Raw genomic sequence first — 18939 nt, 5'->3', positions numbered from 1 at the left:
ACTTCATCGAGGACTATGCAGCCACTGCCGCCCCTCTGCTCAGACTCCTACATAAGGGGGTCGAGTGGGAATGGGACGAGGGCTGTGAGGCAGCATTTGTCCGTCTTAAGAGAGACCTGCAGGTAGCACCAGCCCTCGGGGCAATTGATGGGGGTGAGGAATTCTTCCTGGAGGTGGCAGCCAGTGGTGACAGCTTAAGTGCAGTGTTGCTCCAGGGGCGAAACGGTCAGCTGAGACCAGTGGTGTACTCCTCCAGGGTCCTCACGGAGGTAGAAAAGGGATACTCCAATTGTGAGAGGCACTTGCTTGCCACCCACTGGGCAGTAAAGAGAGCTCAGATCTTTACCGGAGTATCCCCCATTACACTCCTCACCCATCATACCCCGACGCAGATGCTGTTGGACGGGAGGATTAAGGACGGGACAGTGAGCAGTGCTAGAATCACTCGCTGGACCCTCCTCCTCTCCCAAATGACTTTAAAGGTCAAGGGCCTCTGCGAGCCCAGGCTCGCAGCAAATTTAATCTATCCAGGGCAGCCGCATCGATGCTCTGTGGAGGGAGTATGGGACATTAACTTTGGATTTCGGGCAGGGATACACCCCACAGGCCGCGAGATCTATGTTGATGGCTCCAGTTCAGTGTCCGCGGGTACAAGACTCACGGGCTGCGGAGTTTGGGATCCCAAGGCAGGAATTGCCTTGGCTCTTAAACTCCCATGCACCCTGAGCGCCCAGCAGGCGGAACTCTCGGCGGTGATGTATGTGGTCACACACCCCGAGGAATTCCCTACCCCATACACGATTTGCTCGGACAGCATGTTCACTTGCAATTCATGTACAGAGTATCTGGCGATTTGGTCACGCCGGGGGTACACCTCTGCGGATGGGAAGCCCCTTGTGACCAAACCCCTGCTAGAAAAGATCGTGGCTGCAGTGGGAGAAACCGGGGATGTATATATCCATAAGGTAAAGGCCCACTCCAAAACTGAGCCACGGGGGGAAGGTAATCAGCAGGCAGACCTGCTGGCAAGGGAAGGTGCTCGCACAGGTCGCCCATGGGACCCATATGAGGCAGGCAGGATAGCAGCAGCAAGAAGCAAGCCAGGGACACAAGGGAGCGTAGGGGCGGCTGCAGCCCCGGACCTTAAAGTAGTCCAGATGCAGGATCCGATCCTGAAGGCTGCCTTGGCTGCTATCAAAAGGGGGGAAAAGGCAGAGGGCCCATACAGTGCTGTAGATATTGCTGTGCGGGAAGGCATGTTGTTTAAAGGGGACAAATGGGTAGTGCCGCCACAACACCGGAGGGAATTCCTTCAGCTGGCCCATGAGGGTCCAGGTGCGGGACACCCTTGGCCAGAATCTACCTGGCAACGGGTAGAAAAGGCAGGGTGGTGGCCAGACCTCCGGGAAGACGTCCGCAACTTCTGTGCGGGCTGTCTGGTTTGCGCTGCAAACAATCCAGACCCTCAGAAAAGGAAGGCGTCTATGGGACACGTCAGGCGGGTAGAGGGACCATGGCAGTCGATCCAGATCGACTACATCGGACCCCTACCGGCCGCCCAGGGAGGTTATAAATACTGCCTTGTCCTGGTGGATGTGTTTTCCAAGTGGGTGGAAGCCTTCCCTTGCCGAACAGCTACTGCAGTGGGGACTGCAAAAATCCTGGTGAGGGAGGTGTTCTCTCGGTGGGGTCTACCTCAAATCGTGGAGTCCGACCGAGGAAGCCACTTCACCGGCCAGGTGATGCAGGTCACCCTAAAGGTGCTGGGGATAAGAGCCAAATGGCATGTCGCCTACAACCCTCAGTCCTCAGGCCCCGTAGAACGCCTGAACCGGACCCTAAAGGAAAGGCTGCGCAAGGAGACGGGAGACTCACCGAACAAGTGGGTGGAGGTCTTACCGTTGGTCCTCAAGGGAATCCGGGCCAGTCAGTCAAAGAGCACAGGGTACTCACCCCATGAGCTGATGACGGGCCGGATCATGAGAACCCCAGTGCATGTGTTGGCGCCGGTTCTCACCGAAGGGCAGCTCCGAGAGGTGAACCGGGACCAGTTTGTCAGGAACCTGTTTGAACACCTCAAACAGATTCACTGGCAGGCTGCTAGTAACATGGGCAGACAGCATCAGAGTAACCGAATGCTGCTAGAACCCAGCAAACACCACGAATGGGAGATAGGGGACCAGGTCATGGTGAGGAACTATGCTCGGGTCGGGGTTTTTGAAGCATTATATATGGGACCATACAGCATAGTCGACAAGGCTAGCCCTATGGTCTATGCGGTTCGATTGCCTCGCCGGGTGAAGTGGTATCACATTAATCAATGTAAATTGTTTGACCCCAAAAGAGGTAAAAAACAGAGGGGACGAGCAAGGGAAGGGAATCAGGCACTGGGGGAAGAACAGGCCCCAGTGGATTTGGAGGCTCCGGAGGAGGCAGCGGGCCCCGTAGCTCTACAGCCGGGGCTGGTTCATTGCTCCTGTAAGGCTATCCCACCACTGGGTAGAGGTTCCCAGCCCACTAACAGAAGTAGGGAGAAAGGCTCTACCATTAGCAAGGTTCAAGGGGAAGCTGAACCTCCCATGGTGGATCAGCTGGGGCTAGCCCAAGAGGTGGAGGAGATGGCACTGCCGCCCATAACGTGGGACTCTGCACCGACAGTAAGGAGGAGTAACAGAGTGCCACAGCCCAGGGCACCGTGGTCCCCTGTTTACTTAGCCCCCCGCCCCAGACTAATACGGCGAAAGACAACAGGGAGGGTGCTCTGTTGCACTAGCAAGGGTCTCCCACCGATCATCCGGGGCTCGGGACGGTCTTGGAGGGCAGCACAAGACTCATTTAGGGGGACCATACGAGCCCCTCAGCGGAGGACATCCTGGTCCCCAGGGTACGGTCAGCCAAGTGGTCGACGACGCCTTTACAGTGACAGGATATAGCCTGGCCACCCGGGGACGGGTGGCGGTGTGTATATTTTCCCTTCCTGTTTTGTTACTTTGTGTTGTGTGTATATGTGTTTAGGTAAGTCAGTGACGGTTGGGTACAGCATTTTTGTGTTTGGAACATGTTAAGTGGGCCGAGCCTGGAGAGGTCTCTCAAGGCAAGGCCATGTTCTTCTTGCCTTTCAGATGTCAACACCTCCCGACTGGACATTAGTGATGCTGGTATCGCTAAGGATCTGCACCGGGCACCGAGGGGACACCGAGGACTCCCTGGTTTTCGGATGCTCCGGGGGCAGAGCGCCGACAGTGACCACAGGAGAAGGGACTCCGGTGGCGGATGGCCGGGTCACCTACTCCCACGAGGGGAGATGGCCTGGGTGGTTGGGATCGAACTCCACCAAGTACTCCAACCATAAGGACTTTACCTACGGAGAGGCCTCCATCCCCTGCCCGGAGATCACTGTGGCCACTTCCAGAGTGAGAGTGACAGAAGGCAGGAAGGTCTGCCTAACTTGCCAAGGGGACATACCTCTGGGACGGTGGTGGTGGCTCAGAAAGCTCAAGAGGGACGTGGGAGACCGACACTCGGACTGGGAACGTCTGGATAATGATACCTACCGAACCATCATGGGGTCATCTGGCGGGGTCACGGTGTGCTGGGAGAAATGGTGGGCATAAGACCAAGGAATTTATTTGTGTATGTGGGGATCCACTCGCGTGTGTTCAGAGGGGGTCTCCATTGCTTTTTTATAGGTGGTGGCAGGATGTCAGGGATGAGGTGGTATGGGATCGCAGCGGGGTGGCGTGTGTGAACCCCAATCCCCGGGTACCAGTAAACGGCACCGAACTTGTAGTTCGGGAAAGAAAACCCCCACCCACGGCCAAGCCCGCCATCCCACACGAGTGCCCGACAACAACCAGGGGGCCGGGGAATGGTTTAGTGTTGGTCCCTACCGAGAAACTACTTTATCAGGGGGTACACTACGCAGTGGCATCAGTGGTGCTAAATCTGACAGAAGTCCGCCTACCTACGTGGTGTCCCCGGGAAACCGAGCTGTTATACCAGGCTCTGCTGCGGGAGATGTTCCGGAAGTTCAATGAACTGGACTTTGGGGATGTGAGAGTGGCAGACTTGTATAAACAGTGGGATAGGGCCGAACCGGGCAGGCAGAGGCGTGGCACTTTAAATGACATTCTTACGGGGTTTAACACCGGGGCGTCCGCCATAAACAGTTTGGATAACATGCAGCTGGCCCTCCAGATAAATGGGTTAAAGAATCAGCTGCGCAAAGTCCTGGGGGACGAGAATACCGTAGTGGGATCCGTGCTCCACGAAGAGGTGGCAATGACAATTCACTTAAAGGAGATTATCTCTCAATTGGAGGCGCAGGCCAGGGCTGTAAACGCCTTGATTCGGGAGGATAGAAACGCCTCCGATCAAGCCGCCCAAAATGAGGTGTGCGTGCTCTATGGGGCCTGGTTGCTGGGAGAGGGACGGAGTAACCTCGAGGATCTGAGACAGGGACAGGTCCCCTCCTGGATCAGCAACCAGCACTTAGCAGCACTGCACCCTTACGATAATGTTTTGAGTCCTTGCCAACTTCGTGTAGCGTCGGAAGCCTACCCGGTACCGGTGGACTGTGGATAGTCAAATCATACCATCATGGGTGTGGTGGTCAGGATGCCCGTGATGGGGGCGTCCCCACGACCAGCACCCTTGTACCGAGTGGAGAATGTGGGAGTCATTCGTGGAGGGGTGCATGTTCGATTCCAAGAGGTCCCACCTTATGTCACAATGTGGGAGCACACTGTGACAGGTACAGACCTCTCGGGTTGTCGGAGCAGGGGAGCACAGGTAATCCTGTGCCCCCAGCACTTGAACGCTTTTGCAAGGCCACAATGCGGGTTCAGCACTGCTGGGGCAGAGCCTATCAATTGCACAATGGAGGTAATGGCCCCTAACCACATGCCTCCACAGGTAGCATATGTAGGCGGTGGGACATATTGTGTCACCACAAGTGCCCAACGGTATGAACACGGACCGGGAAGGTGGTGTCCAATTCCGTACAGCAGCTTTTGCTTTAAACCCAGGGCAGAGGTTCAAGTGGCACACACCAGAATCACACCCATACCTGAACCTTCCACGATTCACCTCACGGTACAAAACAACCTCAGCCACCTACAACAATATGTCGCCCATTTCGGCTATCCCATTGCCCCACTACCTGAGAAACTTACAGCCGTCCTCCAGGCAGTGGATTTGTCTCAAAAACATTTTTACACCATGGAGCAGAAAACTGAAATTCTAGCAGGGGAGATTGCCCAGATTTGGGAATACGGGCAGACATACCTGCATGGATCCGGGTGGGATCGCATGCCTTAGTAATCGGCCAACTCCTGATTGTAGCTTATCTGCTAGTTACAAGCTGTAAGCTCAGGAGAAAAAGAAAAAGAACGCAGTTCCTCAGGCTACTACACAGCCAGGAGAGCCGTTGCTAAACACTCAAGGTGTGTAAACAAAGCTTGACCGCGACACTTAGGCGGTTTTGTTATTTCCAGGGATGACTGCGTTTTCATACATGGCTCCTGGGGAGTTTGCAGGGCAGGTTTCTTTGTTTTACGTTTGAGACCGAAATGAGACTCAATGTACAATTACTGCTGTAACCTTAAGTACATATATGTATGTTGCTGTCGTGTATTGTAACCTGTTGGATTTCTGTGTTTAGTATCGCGTTAAAAGGAATTACGATATATATCGACGGGATCAGTTTAGAGTTAAACTGGGGAAAGTTGGGCAATTTGGGAGACCTAGGGTTTTCTCACCACCCTGAACTTTGACACACTCGAGTGGTGTCTGACTGTGTCAGATGGGGGATTATGTAGGGGAGGACGAAAACCCCTCATTTTACCCAGAAGGAAAAGGGCTGTGGGATCAGTCTGTGCTGTGAATTGAAACCGATGGAAGGAAAACTTTGGGACACAAATGGAGACCCCCCCCTCCCCCAGTGTTTGGACTCATAGGAAAGGGAATTTAATTTGGAACTATCTACCAGAAAGTTTGAAATCCTAAAGTGCACATGGAAGAAACTACGAACTTTAATCGAATTTGGGATTTTTTTAAAGGTCTGCAAGAAAAGGGGTGGAGTCAATATCAAAAGGGCCAGTTTGGACATTGGAACTAATCAAATTGTCTGGGAACTGTATACCCTCGAAACTTGCCCCTTGAAAACATTAGCATTTAAACAATGCCACATACATATTACAACACCTTTTTCATCAGGCATAGAAATATCTGGCTCAGGCCAGACTAGCACAATGGCTACAGGAGGCCAATGCAATCAACACCCACTCAAACCTTGAGTAGGTTAAGATCAGTGGGAAAAAAAACTAAAAACCTCAAACTGCTGCATTTTTCAAAATCAAAAGTCCACCAATGAGAAGAATCGACTTCAGCAGGAGAGGCGGACTGGAAAATCTGGCTATAAAAAAGGGGTTTCTGACGTAGTGAAGAGAGGAGTGATGATTTTCCCTGCCCTCGTGATTCAACAACCACAACCACAGGCCTCTCGACACGGAAGGAAAACCAGTGTCCGAAGACACCGAAGATAGAAGAAACAAACCACCAGACTGCAGAAGGCACAGTAGTGAGTATAACCTCTGGTCCCCAGAACTCCCAACTCAGTTAGGCCAGGAAAGGTGGGAGGTTGGGCATTGTACTGCTAAACTGGTGTAAAGATTTTCGTTGTGTCCGTTTAGTGGGATTTAGGGGGATTGTTTTGTTGGTGTATTGCTGTTTGTTGAGTTACACCTTGCCAAATAAATTGGAAGCCTAAAGTTCCTCTTGGAATCACCTTGTCTCAGTTCTATTGTATTACATCTCCTGATCGTGAGTCTTATGTCAGAACCGTGTAAGGGAAGCAAGGAGCGCCTCGAAAACGCTCAACTGTGTGTCACAGGCTAGGGAAGGGGTTAGGAGTGTTTGACACTCACAGGTGCCTCACAGGCTAGGCATAAGCTGTGGGGACGCACGAGTCTCAAAACCCCCTTCATAAGCTGTGGACACAGTCTCTCCAGGGGTGCTCTTGCAGCACTCAGGGTACCTCACAGGCCAGGCATAAGCTGTGAGGGCAGAAGCCCAGAGCGAGACACCCAAGGCACAACAACAACCCTGTGAAAACCCCTTACAGGCATGGTGACGGAGGACTGGAGGACTGCTAATGTGGTACCCTTGTTTAAGAAGGGAGAAAGGGATAGACGGAGTAATTACAGGCCTGTGAGCCTAACCTCAGTGGTGGGAAAATTATTGAAAAAAGTCTTGTAGGACAAGATAAATCTACATTTAGAAAGACAAGGATTAATCAGGGACAGTCAGCATGGATTTGTTAAGGGACGTTCGTATTTGACTAACCTGATTGAATTTTTCAAGGAGGTAACCAGAAGGGTCGATGAGGGTAGTGCGTACGATGTAGTGTATATGGACTTCAGCAAAGCTTTTGATAAGGTCCCACATGGCAGACTGGTCATGAAGGTAAAAGCCCATGGGATCCCGGGTAAGATGGCAAGTTGGATCCAAAATTGGCTTAGAGGTAGGAAGCAAAGTGTAATGGTTGATGGATGTTTTTGTGACTGGAAAGATGTTTCCAGTGGGGTTCCGCAGGGCACAGTACTGGGTCCCTTGCTTTTTGTGGTATACATCAATGATCTAGATTTGAATATAGGGGGTATGATTAAGAAGTTTGCAGATGACACTAAAATTGGCTGTGTGGTTGATAATGAAGAGGAAAGTCATGGACTGCAGGAGGATATCAATCTACTGGTCAGGTGGGCAGAACAATGGCAAATGGAATTTAATTCAGAGAAATGTGAGGTAATGCACTTGGGAGGGCTAATAAGGAAAGGGTATACACATTAAATGGTAGGCCACTTAGAAGTATAGATGAACAAAGGGACCTTGGAGTGCTTGTCCACAGAACCCTGAAAGTAGCAGGCCAGGTGGATAAGGTGGTTAAGAAGGAATACAGAATGCTTGCCTTTATTGGCCGAGGCATAGAATACAAGAGCAGGGAGGTTATGCTTAAATTGTATAATACTTTGGTTACGCCACAGCTGGAATACTGCATGCAGTTCTGGTTGCCGTATTATAGGAAGGATGTGATTGCATTAGAGAGGGTGCAGAAATTTATGAGGATGCTGCCTGAAATGGAGAATCTTAGCTATAGGGACAGATTGGATAGGTTGGGTTTGTTCTCCTTGGACAGAGGAAGCTGAGAGGATACCTGATTGAAGTGTATAAAATTTTGAGGGGCCTGGATATACTGGATAGCAAGAGCCTATTTCCCCTGGTGGAGGGGTCAATTAGAGGGGGTATAGTTTTAAAGTGGTCAGTGGAAGGTTTAGAGGTGATTTGAGGGGGAGCTTCTTCACGCAGAGAGTTGTGGGGGTCTGGAACTCACTGCCTGGAAGAGTGGTAGAGGCAGAAACCCTCACCACATTTAACAGATGCTTGGATGGGCACTTGAAGTGCTGTAACCTGCAGGGTTACGGACCTAGAGCTGGTAAGTGGGATTAGACTAGATAACCTCTTGTTGACTGGCGCAGATACGATGGTAAGTGCTTCAGAGAATCGAATATGGCCAGAGTGATCTCCTGGACTACTTTCGATCGCCTGGATGTTTCGGAGAGGAATTTTCCCAGATTTTTTTCCCCAATTGGCCTGGGTTTTTATCTGTTTTTTTTGCGGTCTCCCAGGAGATTGCATGGCTCTAGTTGGGGTGGAGTGTAAAATGTTGCGCCGTGTGGGGCAGACTGGTTGGGCCGGATGCTCTTTACCTTTCCACCATTGTTCATATGTTTATATGTAACCTTCAGGGCTGTTGACTGAGGACCGTGTGGCTCTTTGTCGGCCAACGCCGACACGATGGGCCGAAATGGTCTCCTTCTGTGCTGTAAGTTTCTATGTTTCTATAACCACTTGAGATTGTCACTCAAAATAAGTAATGTTTGGCCTCCACAAGGAACTCAGAAAATACCACATAGTAAGGTGCCTATTCTTAGCGATTCACTCAATAGTAACTACCATCTCAACGCAGCAACCCACCACTGGCATGAAGGAATCTGACCCCAATGAACACAACCACTCGTATGTTAGGCCTCTCCCCACTGTCCAAGCCCAAAAAAACAGAATCCAGGACCAAACAAGCTGGTTCAGCCCCCTAACTTGCATCACTCCCGCTGAAAGCAGCCTGATATGGCAATATATTTTCCCTCATGTGAAATGACTTCATAAACTATGTATGGGATATACACCCCCATAAAATGTGTATGATTGTACATTGGAACACACAATAACTTCATAAAATATATCTATGAATGTACCCTCAATCATACAATGGCTTCATAGAATATATGTGGTTATATACCTGTGTGCAGAACAACTTCAAAAAATATATCTATGAATGTACACCTGTATGTATAATAACTGCATAAAACATGAATGTACTTTCTTGAGAACCCAAATGAAAGAAAACCTCTCAGTACTGAAGGAAAAATAATCACTTTCTTTCTTAATCTGAAAGTGAAAAGAGTCATGAGAACAATCTTCCAAAAAGCAGATAAAGGTGGAACAGCATTACTAAATTCATTGCACAGATACAGATATCTACTTTTGGAGCAGACAAAACGATTGAAGATAAAAACTGCTTTTTGGCCATTTTAGATACACAATTCTTTTCGACTATGTTTTTGGCATGTCTAGCCCATGAGGATGGTCTATGCATTCATTAATTAGTGATATATATACAATTTCACTGACCACTGTGAAAATCCAGTTCTCATCAACTGTCTTTCCGTTCACATTAACTGTAGCTTGAAAATTCACTAAATAAGGATCAGTTATCATAACCTGGAAGAGAAACAATTTTCACATATGAAGAGGTACAATTGGTTTATTATGTATTTCAAAAAATACCACAGACCACAAATTTTTACTTATGCAAAGATTGTGATTTTTACATTATTATTATTAATAATGCTGCACATGCAAACATTTTGAAGTTACTGTCATTCTTCACACTTGCTACTCTCACTAATGCTGTGATGTAGTCTATGCAGCATTAAATAACAGAACACATTCTCCACATTGTGGTTATTTAACTGCACATTAATGCAAATTCTACTGTGCTCTGCATGCTCATCTGAAATAATCAACAAATGTAGTGCACAATCACTAACTGACAGAGAGCATCCAGTTACAAAACGAAAAATTAATTACCGGTAAGTAGAACTCATTTAATTTCTTTATTACAATATATTCTTCCTTGTGACAGAGAATGGATACAAATACAATTCAGTATTGCAATCTATATTGTCTTGGCTTTGTAATCAAGGCCACTATCGCAGACAAATTTGAGAACTCTCCCAAAGGTAGCAATGATTACATGATGATACTAAGATTGCCACTCGCTGGGAAAGGTCACGTCGCCATCATCAGCACCTGTACATCAACCATGACCAACCCAGACAAAATCAAAAACAAGTTTTATGAAGATCTAGACTACACCTGAGGTACCTAAGAATAACAAACTCATCATCCTCAGCAACTTCAACACTCATGTTGGGTCAGACCATCAAAGCTGGCGGCATCATTGGCGAGCATGGCATTGGAAATTACAACAGCAATGGCCTTCTGCTCTTAACAAAATGTGCTGAACACAGCCTTATCATCACCAACACCATCTCACCATCTGCCAGTTGCCAAATAAGAACAAGACATCATTCCAAACTCTGGCATTTGATTGATTATGGGCTAGACTTTCCACTTTTTTTGCATCAATACCGCCCACTTAATGTCCATTTTAATGCTGAGATGAGGCATAACGCCAAGATAGCGCCCATTTAGCAACAAAATGGAAACTAACGCCAATGTATCGCTCACTTATCGCCCAGCGTTACTTTCAGCATGTAGTTAATGCCGAGAATTAATAATACCACCCGCCCACTTTTTTTTGCCGTAAAGATCAGAATGGGCGAAACTAACGTCCATAATATTGCCGAGCGTTACTTTCGGCACCTCGGCCAAATATCGCCGAAAATATAACTCGCCGAAAAAATCGCTGAGAAAAAGTTGCTCTCACCTGAACTAAACCAGCGATATGGGTACTATGTTGTAAATGAGCGGTCAGTTCATATAAAAGGCTGCTTCAACTTCTTGGGAGTTTTGATGTACTGTGGAGTTCTTTTAAGGTGATTTGAACATCTGAACAAACATCTTATCATACTGTGGACGATTTGAATTTACTTTAGGTGTTTTAGTAGGTAAATTTATTGTTTGTGAACAATAGATATAATACTGATTGTTATTGTAATGGGGCCTGTCATTTCTCAGCCTGTCTTGATGACTATGCACATGCTGCAGACTAGAGATGGCAGAAGGTATATTCAAGAGCATTATGTGCCCAATCAAAGAGGTGCCAGACTGCTGAGGAGGACGAGAACTTACACCCCACGCACTTACAGGGAGAAGCGGTCTTATCTGAGGCAATGCGCAACAAGATTATGTGAAATAAAAAACATTTAATGAGAACATTTGTATAAAATCATTATAACAGTAAAAAACACCCCACCCCACCCCACAACAAATTAATAACCTTTATATTATTCATAAAAGTTTTCACATTTCAAACAAAACTTCATAATCATAGAGCACAAATGCAAAAAAACAAGGTACCACCCTCCCCCCCGTTCCCCCAAACCTCCCAACAAAATAGCAACAACATAAAAATACTGTGACCAATGCAACTCCCGCGGTCATGCACCTCACTTTCCTTCCCCCCCCCACTTTTCCTCCCCACCTCTACCCCTTCCCCTTCCCCTCCCGACTCCAAGCTGCCTTGCTGAGGAGCTCCTCAGGCGCTGCTTCATTGGGAGGGATGACGGCAGATTCGCTGGTTGGCCGGATACGGGAGAGGACGTCCCGAGGAGGGAACGTCCTCCGAGCCAGAAGCAAGATCTTCCTCCTGGCTCACATGTGTCGTTGACAATGGGGGTGCAGCACCTTGGGGTGCAGTGCTGCGTTCCGGGACCGCTGGGAGCCCTCTGCCACCAGTGTTCCTGGCTATCACCTCCAGGGCCTCCGCCATCCATGGCACGTACTCGGTCTTGGTGGCGAACATGCTGGCCAGCTGTTGGGATATGCCCCCCATTGTCTGGAGGATCTGCTGACCTATTTCAACACTCCTCCTGGACAAGTGTACCATGTCCCCGCTCAGATCTGCCGCTCGTGGAGCAGTCCTGCTGCGTCGAACCAACCTCCGCAGGGTCGGCGCCGTCATGGAGACACTTGGGGTGCCCTGCGGCAAGGTGCTTGGGCCCGTTACCTCCACGGTGGAGGAGGGCATGGCTGCAGGAGCACTAGATATCATCGTTGTTGAATAGATTATGGAGCTTGTCGATGCAGGCTCCTCGAAGTCGGCACTGTCATCAGTGGAGAAGGCACCCTGCAGCTCCATGGGCGAGATTCGGGGCTCCTCAGCACCAGATTGACGATCCTCTGGCGAGTCCGGTGCGGGACCCGCAGCTTCTTGGCTCGGTGGTGCTGCATGGGCCCGCGCTGCTGGCTGAGCTACAAAGCATAAATGAGGTTATTGGAGCAGAAGAGGGTGCTAGGGTCACAAGGTGATTCATACGCTACACACAGCATATGCACGACACAAGCACTGCCGCTATCAAAATCATCACAAACATCACATTCCATGACCATGGCCAAATTCTGCATTACAATGATTTTCATGAGGGCATTATTTAGATAACACTTTTATCAATCATCTATCATATTATTGTTCGGATATGAGTGGGTGTGGCATCTATTGACTTAACATCACGCAATGGTATATACTTTACTCCCGTGGCATCACTTAGAAACATAGAAACATAGAAAATAGGTGCAGGAGTAGGCCATCCGGCCCTTTGAGCCCTCACCACCATTCAATAAGATCATGGCTGATCATTCCTTCAGTACCCCTTTCCTGCTTTCTCTACATACCCCTTGATCCTTTTAGCCGCAAGGGCCATATCTAACTCCCTCTTGAATATATCCAATGAACTGGCATCAACAACTCTCTGTGGTAGGGAATTCCATAGGTTAACAACTCTCTGAGTGAAGAAGTTCCTCCTCATCTCAGTCCTAAATGGCTTACCCCTTATCCTAAGACTATGTCCCCTGGTTCTGGATTTCCCCAACAACGGGAACATTCTTCCTGCATCTAACCTGTCCAGTCCCATCAGAATTTTAAATGTTTCTATGAGATCCCCTCTCATCCTTCTAAACTCCAGTAGATAAAGGCCGACTCGATCCAGTCTCTCCTCATATGTCAGTCCTGCCACCCCAGGAGTCAGTCTGGTGAACCTTCGCTGGACTCCCTCAATAGCAAGAACATCCTTCCTCAGATTAGGAGACCAAAACTGAATATTCCAGGTGAGGCCTCACCAAGGCCCTGTACAACTGCAGTAAGACTTCCCTGCTCCTATACTCAAATCCCATTGCTATGAAGGCCAACATATCATTTGCCTTCTTCACCGCCTGCTGTACCTGCATGCCTACCTTCAATGACTGATGAATCATGACACCCAGGTCTTGCTGCACCTCCCCTTTTCCTAATCTGCCGCCATTCAGATAATATTCTGCCTTCGTGTTTTTGCCCCCAAAGTGGATAACCTCACATTTATCCACATTATACTGAATCTGCCATGTATTTGCCCACTGACCTAACCTGTCCAAATCATCCTACAGCCTCTTAGCGTCCTCCTCACAGCTCACACCGCCATCCAGTTTAGTGTTATCTGCAAACTTGGAGATATTACACTCAATTCCATCATCCAAATCATTAATATATATTGTAAAGAGCTGGGGTCCCAGCACCGAGCCCTGCGGCACTCCACTAGTCACTGCCTGCCATTCTGAAAAGGACCCGTTAATCCCGACTCTCTGCTTCCTGTCTGCCAACCAGTTCTCTATCCACGTCAGTACATTACCCCCAATACCATGTGTTTTGATTTTGCACACCAATCTCTTGTGTGGGACCTTGTCAAAAGCCTTTTGAAAGTTCAAATACATCACATCCACTGGTTCTCCCCTGTCTACTCTACTAGTTACATCCTCAAAAAATTCCAGAAGATTTGTCAAGCATGATTTCCCCTTCATAAATCCATGCTGATTTGGACCAATCCTATCACTGCTTTCCAAATGTGCTGCTATTTCATCCTTAATGATTGATTCCAACATTTTCCCCACGACCGGCGTCAGGCTAACTGGTCTATAATTACCCGTTTTCTCTCTCCCTCCCTTCTTAAAAAGTGGTGTTACATTAGCAACCCCCCAGTCCATAGGAACAGATCCAGAGTCGATAGACTGTTGGAAAATTATCACCAATGCATCCACTATTTCTAGGGCCACTTCCTTAAGTACTCTGGGATGTAGACTATCAGGCCCTGGGGATTTATCAGCCTTCAATCTCGTTATTTTCCCGAACACAATTTCCCACTAATAAGGATATCCTTCAGTTCCTCCTTCTCACTAGACCTTCGGACCCCTAGTACATCCGGAATGTTATTTGTGTTTTCCTTTGTGAAGACAGAACCAAAGTACTTCTTCAATTGGTCTGCCATTTCTTTGTTCCCCATTATAAATTCACCCGAATCCGACTGCAAGGGACCTACGTTTGTCTTCACTAATCTTTTTCTCTTCACATATCTATAGAAACTTTTGCAGTCATTTTTTTATGTTTCCGGCAAGCTTCCTCTCGTATTCTATTTTCCCCCTCTTAATTAATCCCTTTGTCCTCCTCTGCTGTATTCTAAATTTCTCACAGTCCTCCGGCTTGCTATTTTTTCTGGCTAATTTGTATGCCTCTTCCTTGGATTTAACACTATCCTTAATTTCCCTTGTTAGCCACGGTTAAGCCACCTTCCCCGTTTTATTTTTACTCCAGACAGGGATGTACAATTGTTGAAGTTCGGCCATATGATCTTTAAAGGTTTGCCATTGCCTATCCACCGTCAACCCTTTAAGTATCATTTGCCAGTCTAATCTAGCCAATTCGCGCCTCATACCATCAAAGTTACCTTTCCTTAAGTTCAGGACTCTAGTTTCCGAATTAACATTGTCACTCTCCATCTTAATAAAGAATTCCACCATATTATGGTCACTCTTCCCTAAGGGGCCTCACACAACAAGATTGCTAATTAGTCCCTTCTCATTACACATCACCCAGTCTCGGATGGCCAGCTCTCTGGTTGGTTCCTCGACATATTGGTCTAGAAAACCATCCCTAATACACTCAAGGAAATCCTCCTCCACTGCTTTACTACCAGCTAGGTTAGCCCAATCAATATGTAGATTAAAGTCGCCCATGATTACTGCTGTACCTTTATTGCACACATCTCTTATTTCTTGTTTGATGCTGTCCTCAACCTCACTACTACTATTTGGTGGCCTGTACACAATGCCCACTCGCGTTTTCTGCCCTTTGGTATTCCGTAGCTCCACCCATACCGATTCCACATCATCCAAGCTAATTTCCTTCCTTACAATTGCATTAATTTCCTCTTTAACCAGCCACGCCACCCCGCCTCCTTTTCCTTTCTGTCTATCCTTCCTAAATGCTGAATACCCCAGGATGTTGAGTTCCCAGCCTTGGTCACCCTGGAGCCATGTCTCCATGATGCCAATCACATCATACCCGTTAACTGCTATCTGCGCAGTTAATTCGTCCACCTTATTCCGAATACTCCTCGCATTGAGGCACAGAGCCTTCAGACTTGTCTTTTTAACACACTTTGACCCTTTAGAATTCTGCTGTAAAGTGGCCCTTTGTGTTTTTTGCCTTGGATTTCTCTGCCCTCCACTCTTACACTTCTCCTTTCTATTTTTTGCTTCTGTCTCCATTTTATTCCCCTCTGTCTCCCTGCATAGGTTCCCATCCTCCTGCCATATTAGTTTAACTCCTCCCCAACAGCACTAGCAAACACACCCACTAGGACATTGGTTCCGGCCCTGTCCAGGTGCAGACCGTCCGGTTTGTACTGGTCCCACCTCCTCCAGAACCGGTTCCAATGTCCCAGGAATTTGAATCCCTCCCTTCTGCACCACTGCTCAAGACACTTATTCATCTGAGCTATCCTGCAATTCCTACTCTGACTAGCACGTGGCACTGGTAGCAATCCTGAGATTACTACTTTTGAGGTCCTACTTTTTAATTTAACTCCTAGCTCCTTAAATTCATCTCGTAGGACCTCATCCCGTTTATTATCTATATCGTTGGTACCTATGTGTACCACGACAACTGGCTGTTCACCCTCCCTTTTCAGAATGTCCTGCACCCGCTCCAAGACATCCATGACCCTTGCAGCAGGGAGGCAACATACCATCCTGGAGTCTCGGTTGTGGCCGCAGAAACGCCTATCTATTCCCCTTACAATCGAATCCCCTATCACTATTGCTCTCCCATTCTTTTTCCTGCCCTCCTGTGCAGCAGAGCCAGCCACGGTGCCATGAACCTGGCTGCTGCTGCTCTCCCCTGATGAGTCATCCCCCCCAACAATACTCAAAGCGGTGTATCTGTTTTGCAGCGGGATGACCACAGGGGACCCCTGCATTACCTACTTGCACTGCTCTTCCTGTTGGTCTTCCATTCCCTATCTGCCTGTGGACACGTTACCTGCGATAAGACCAACTCACTAAATGTGCTATTCACATCATTCTCAGCATCGTGCATGCTCCAGAGTGAATCCACCCGCAGTTCCAGTTCTGCAACGCGGTTCGTCAGGAGCTGGAGGTGGATACACTTTCTGCACACGTAGTCGTCAGGGACACCGGAGGCGTCCCTGATTTCCCACATGGTACAGGAGGAGGATAGCACATGTCCGAGCTCTCCTGCCATGACTTAACCCCTAGATTAACTTATTTGGCAACATCAATGCTAAAGGTTACTTACTGAATTCGAAAAGAAAATAAGCTACTTACCAATCACCAGCCAACCATTTACCCCCTTGGCTGTGAAGTCACCTTTCGATTTCTTTCTACTTCTTTTTTGCCTCGCTGCTGCGGCTGCACAAGCACGCCTCTCCAACGAACTCCCCGAACTGCCGCCGCGTTGGGCCTTTTATAAGCCTGCCTCAGCGATCTCCCGCCTCTCCAGGTTCTGCTGCTGCTTGCGTGGCCGACTGGGGGTGGCTCCCCACTACTGCCAGCACCTGCTCCTCAATGTCGGTCAGCTCGCTGATGACTTGTGACCCGCCACCCATTCGCCACTGCTCAGTCCTATTCTTCGAAAGCTTCTTCTGTAAAAGGTAACACCAGCACGATAGGACATGAGATCATTGCTTGGTACTGTCACAGAGACTGATACAACACATAACCGACAGATGTAATCATGATTATTATGAAAATTATCTTTCTTTATCTAAAGACGTACACCGTCAACGCAGGCTTTGAGTAAAACATTCCCGGTATAAGTGCAAGACATCGCATCTGATTTTAATCAATCATGGCACTTACAATTCAAATTATATAAATATATAAATGTAAATAAATGTAATACTTTGGCGGATCTGACAAGGTCGTTGCAGCGCTTGTCCTCACACACTTCGTTCGTCGACGCCGAGACCATCTCAGCTATGTCGGCCCAAATCTTCTGGTAAACCTTTGAGGTGGGCTTCCCACGCCCACCCCGGATCAATTGACCCCAGCCTGACTCCACCTCCTGCAGGAGGGAGGCACTTGCCTCGTCGGAGAATCTCCGAACTCGCTTTCGTCCTCCCACTAGTTCCTCTCCCACCTCACTGCTTTCGCCAGCGTCCTCAGCCTCCACAGCATGCTGTGGCGCCTCCTCCATGCCTTCCATTTGAATTATATTTTTTTCCCCAAAAACTCCGTGCAAACAATGTTATTTTTGCATTCAATTATTTTTGCTGCTGGTAAATTTTCTTCCTATCTCCCACAACAGCCAAACAACCATACAACACACCCACACTGGTTTTCGGTTCCTCTCTGCTCCCTCTCTCTCTCCTCTTCTGCGCATGTATTAACAACCCCTGTCCTCCTGAAACGTGGGAAACAACTATTGCCATGGTGTTGCTATGGACGCCAACATTTTACAGCAGAAGGGCAAAAGTTTTACCGCTAACGCTCATTTCACATCACTCGCGGTAATGCCCATTTTATAAAGTGGAAAGTTGGGGTTTTGAAAATGGGCGATCTCATAACCCATAATTGATGTCAACGCTGGAAATAATGCCCATTTTTGGGCGATCTGCACAATATGGAAAGTCTAGCCCTATATCTTAGTCAGGAACAAGGACATCAACAATGTCAAGATCACCAAAACAATGAGAGCTGCTGAATGTTGGACAGACCATTGCCTCATTTGTGCAAAACTCAACATTCACCTGAAAACTCCTCAGAGGCCCTAGGACAAAAAAAGCACCCATTAAGTTAAATGTAAGAAAACTCAAGTCTGTTTGCTCAAGACAAGAACTCTGCACAGCTTCTCAAAACTATTTGATCACTCCATGTACAACCTTTGGTGATTATGAAGCAGACTGGAACTGCTTTAGAGATGCAGTCCACGATGCAGCTTTGGAACTCTTGGGCCAAACTATCTGTAAATATCAGGACTACTTTGATAAAAATTATGATGACATAAAAAGGTTCCTTGATAAGAAACATGGGGCTAGATTTTCCATTATTTTTGCATGCAAAACGCCCACTTAACGTCCATTTTACGCTGAAATGACATGTAACGCCCAGATATTGCCCGTTTAGCCACAAAATGGAAACTGACGCCCATTTTTCAGACACTTATCGGTGAGCGTTACTTTCGCCATGTGCGTAACGCCGGGAAAAAATAATACCGCCAGCCCACTTTTTTAGGCAGAATCATCAGAATGGGTGAAACCAACACCCATAATATCGCCCAGCGTTACTTTCTGCACGTTATTAATGCCGAGA

General features: G+C 47.9%; 1 protein-coding gene across 6 annotated transcripts in view; it reads right to left on the bottom strand.

The window, feature by feature from the left end:
- Positions 1-18939, bottom strand: part of LOC139228654 (cation channel sperm-associated auxiliary subunit delta-like) — a 362402-nt gene that overhangs the window by 295057 nt on the left and 48406 nt on the right. The window contains exon 1 of one of the 6 annotated variants that reach the window (XM_070859873.1): positions 9748-9774. The exons of the other annotated variants lie outside the window; for them this stretch is intronic. Coding sequence (XP_070715974.1) covers positions 9748-9770 — 23 coding nt within the window. The 5' untranslated portion in view covers positions 9771-9774. Of the gene's footprint in view, positions 1-9747; positions 9775-18939 lie in introns of those variants that run through there. 6 annotated transcript variants of the gene reach the window in all.

Source organism: Pristiophorus japonicus, chromosome 18 (assembly GCF_044704955.1).
Source record: "Pristiophorus japonicus isolate sPriJap1 chromosome 18, sPriJap1.hap1, whole genome shotgun sequence".
In the NCBI taxonomy this organism is placed as follows: Eukaryota; Metazoa; Chordata; class Chondrichthyes; family Pristiophoridae; genus Pristiophorus; species Pristiophorus japonicus.
Note: the sequence above shows the minus strand (reverse complement) of the source record. Positions and strands in the feature narration are given on the sequence as shown.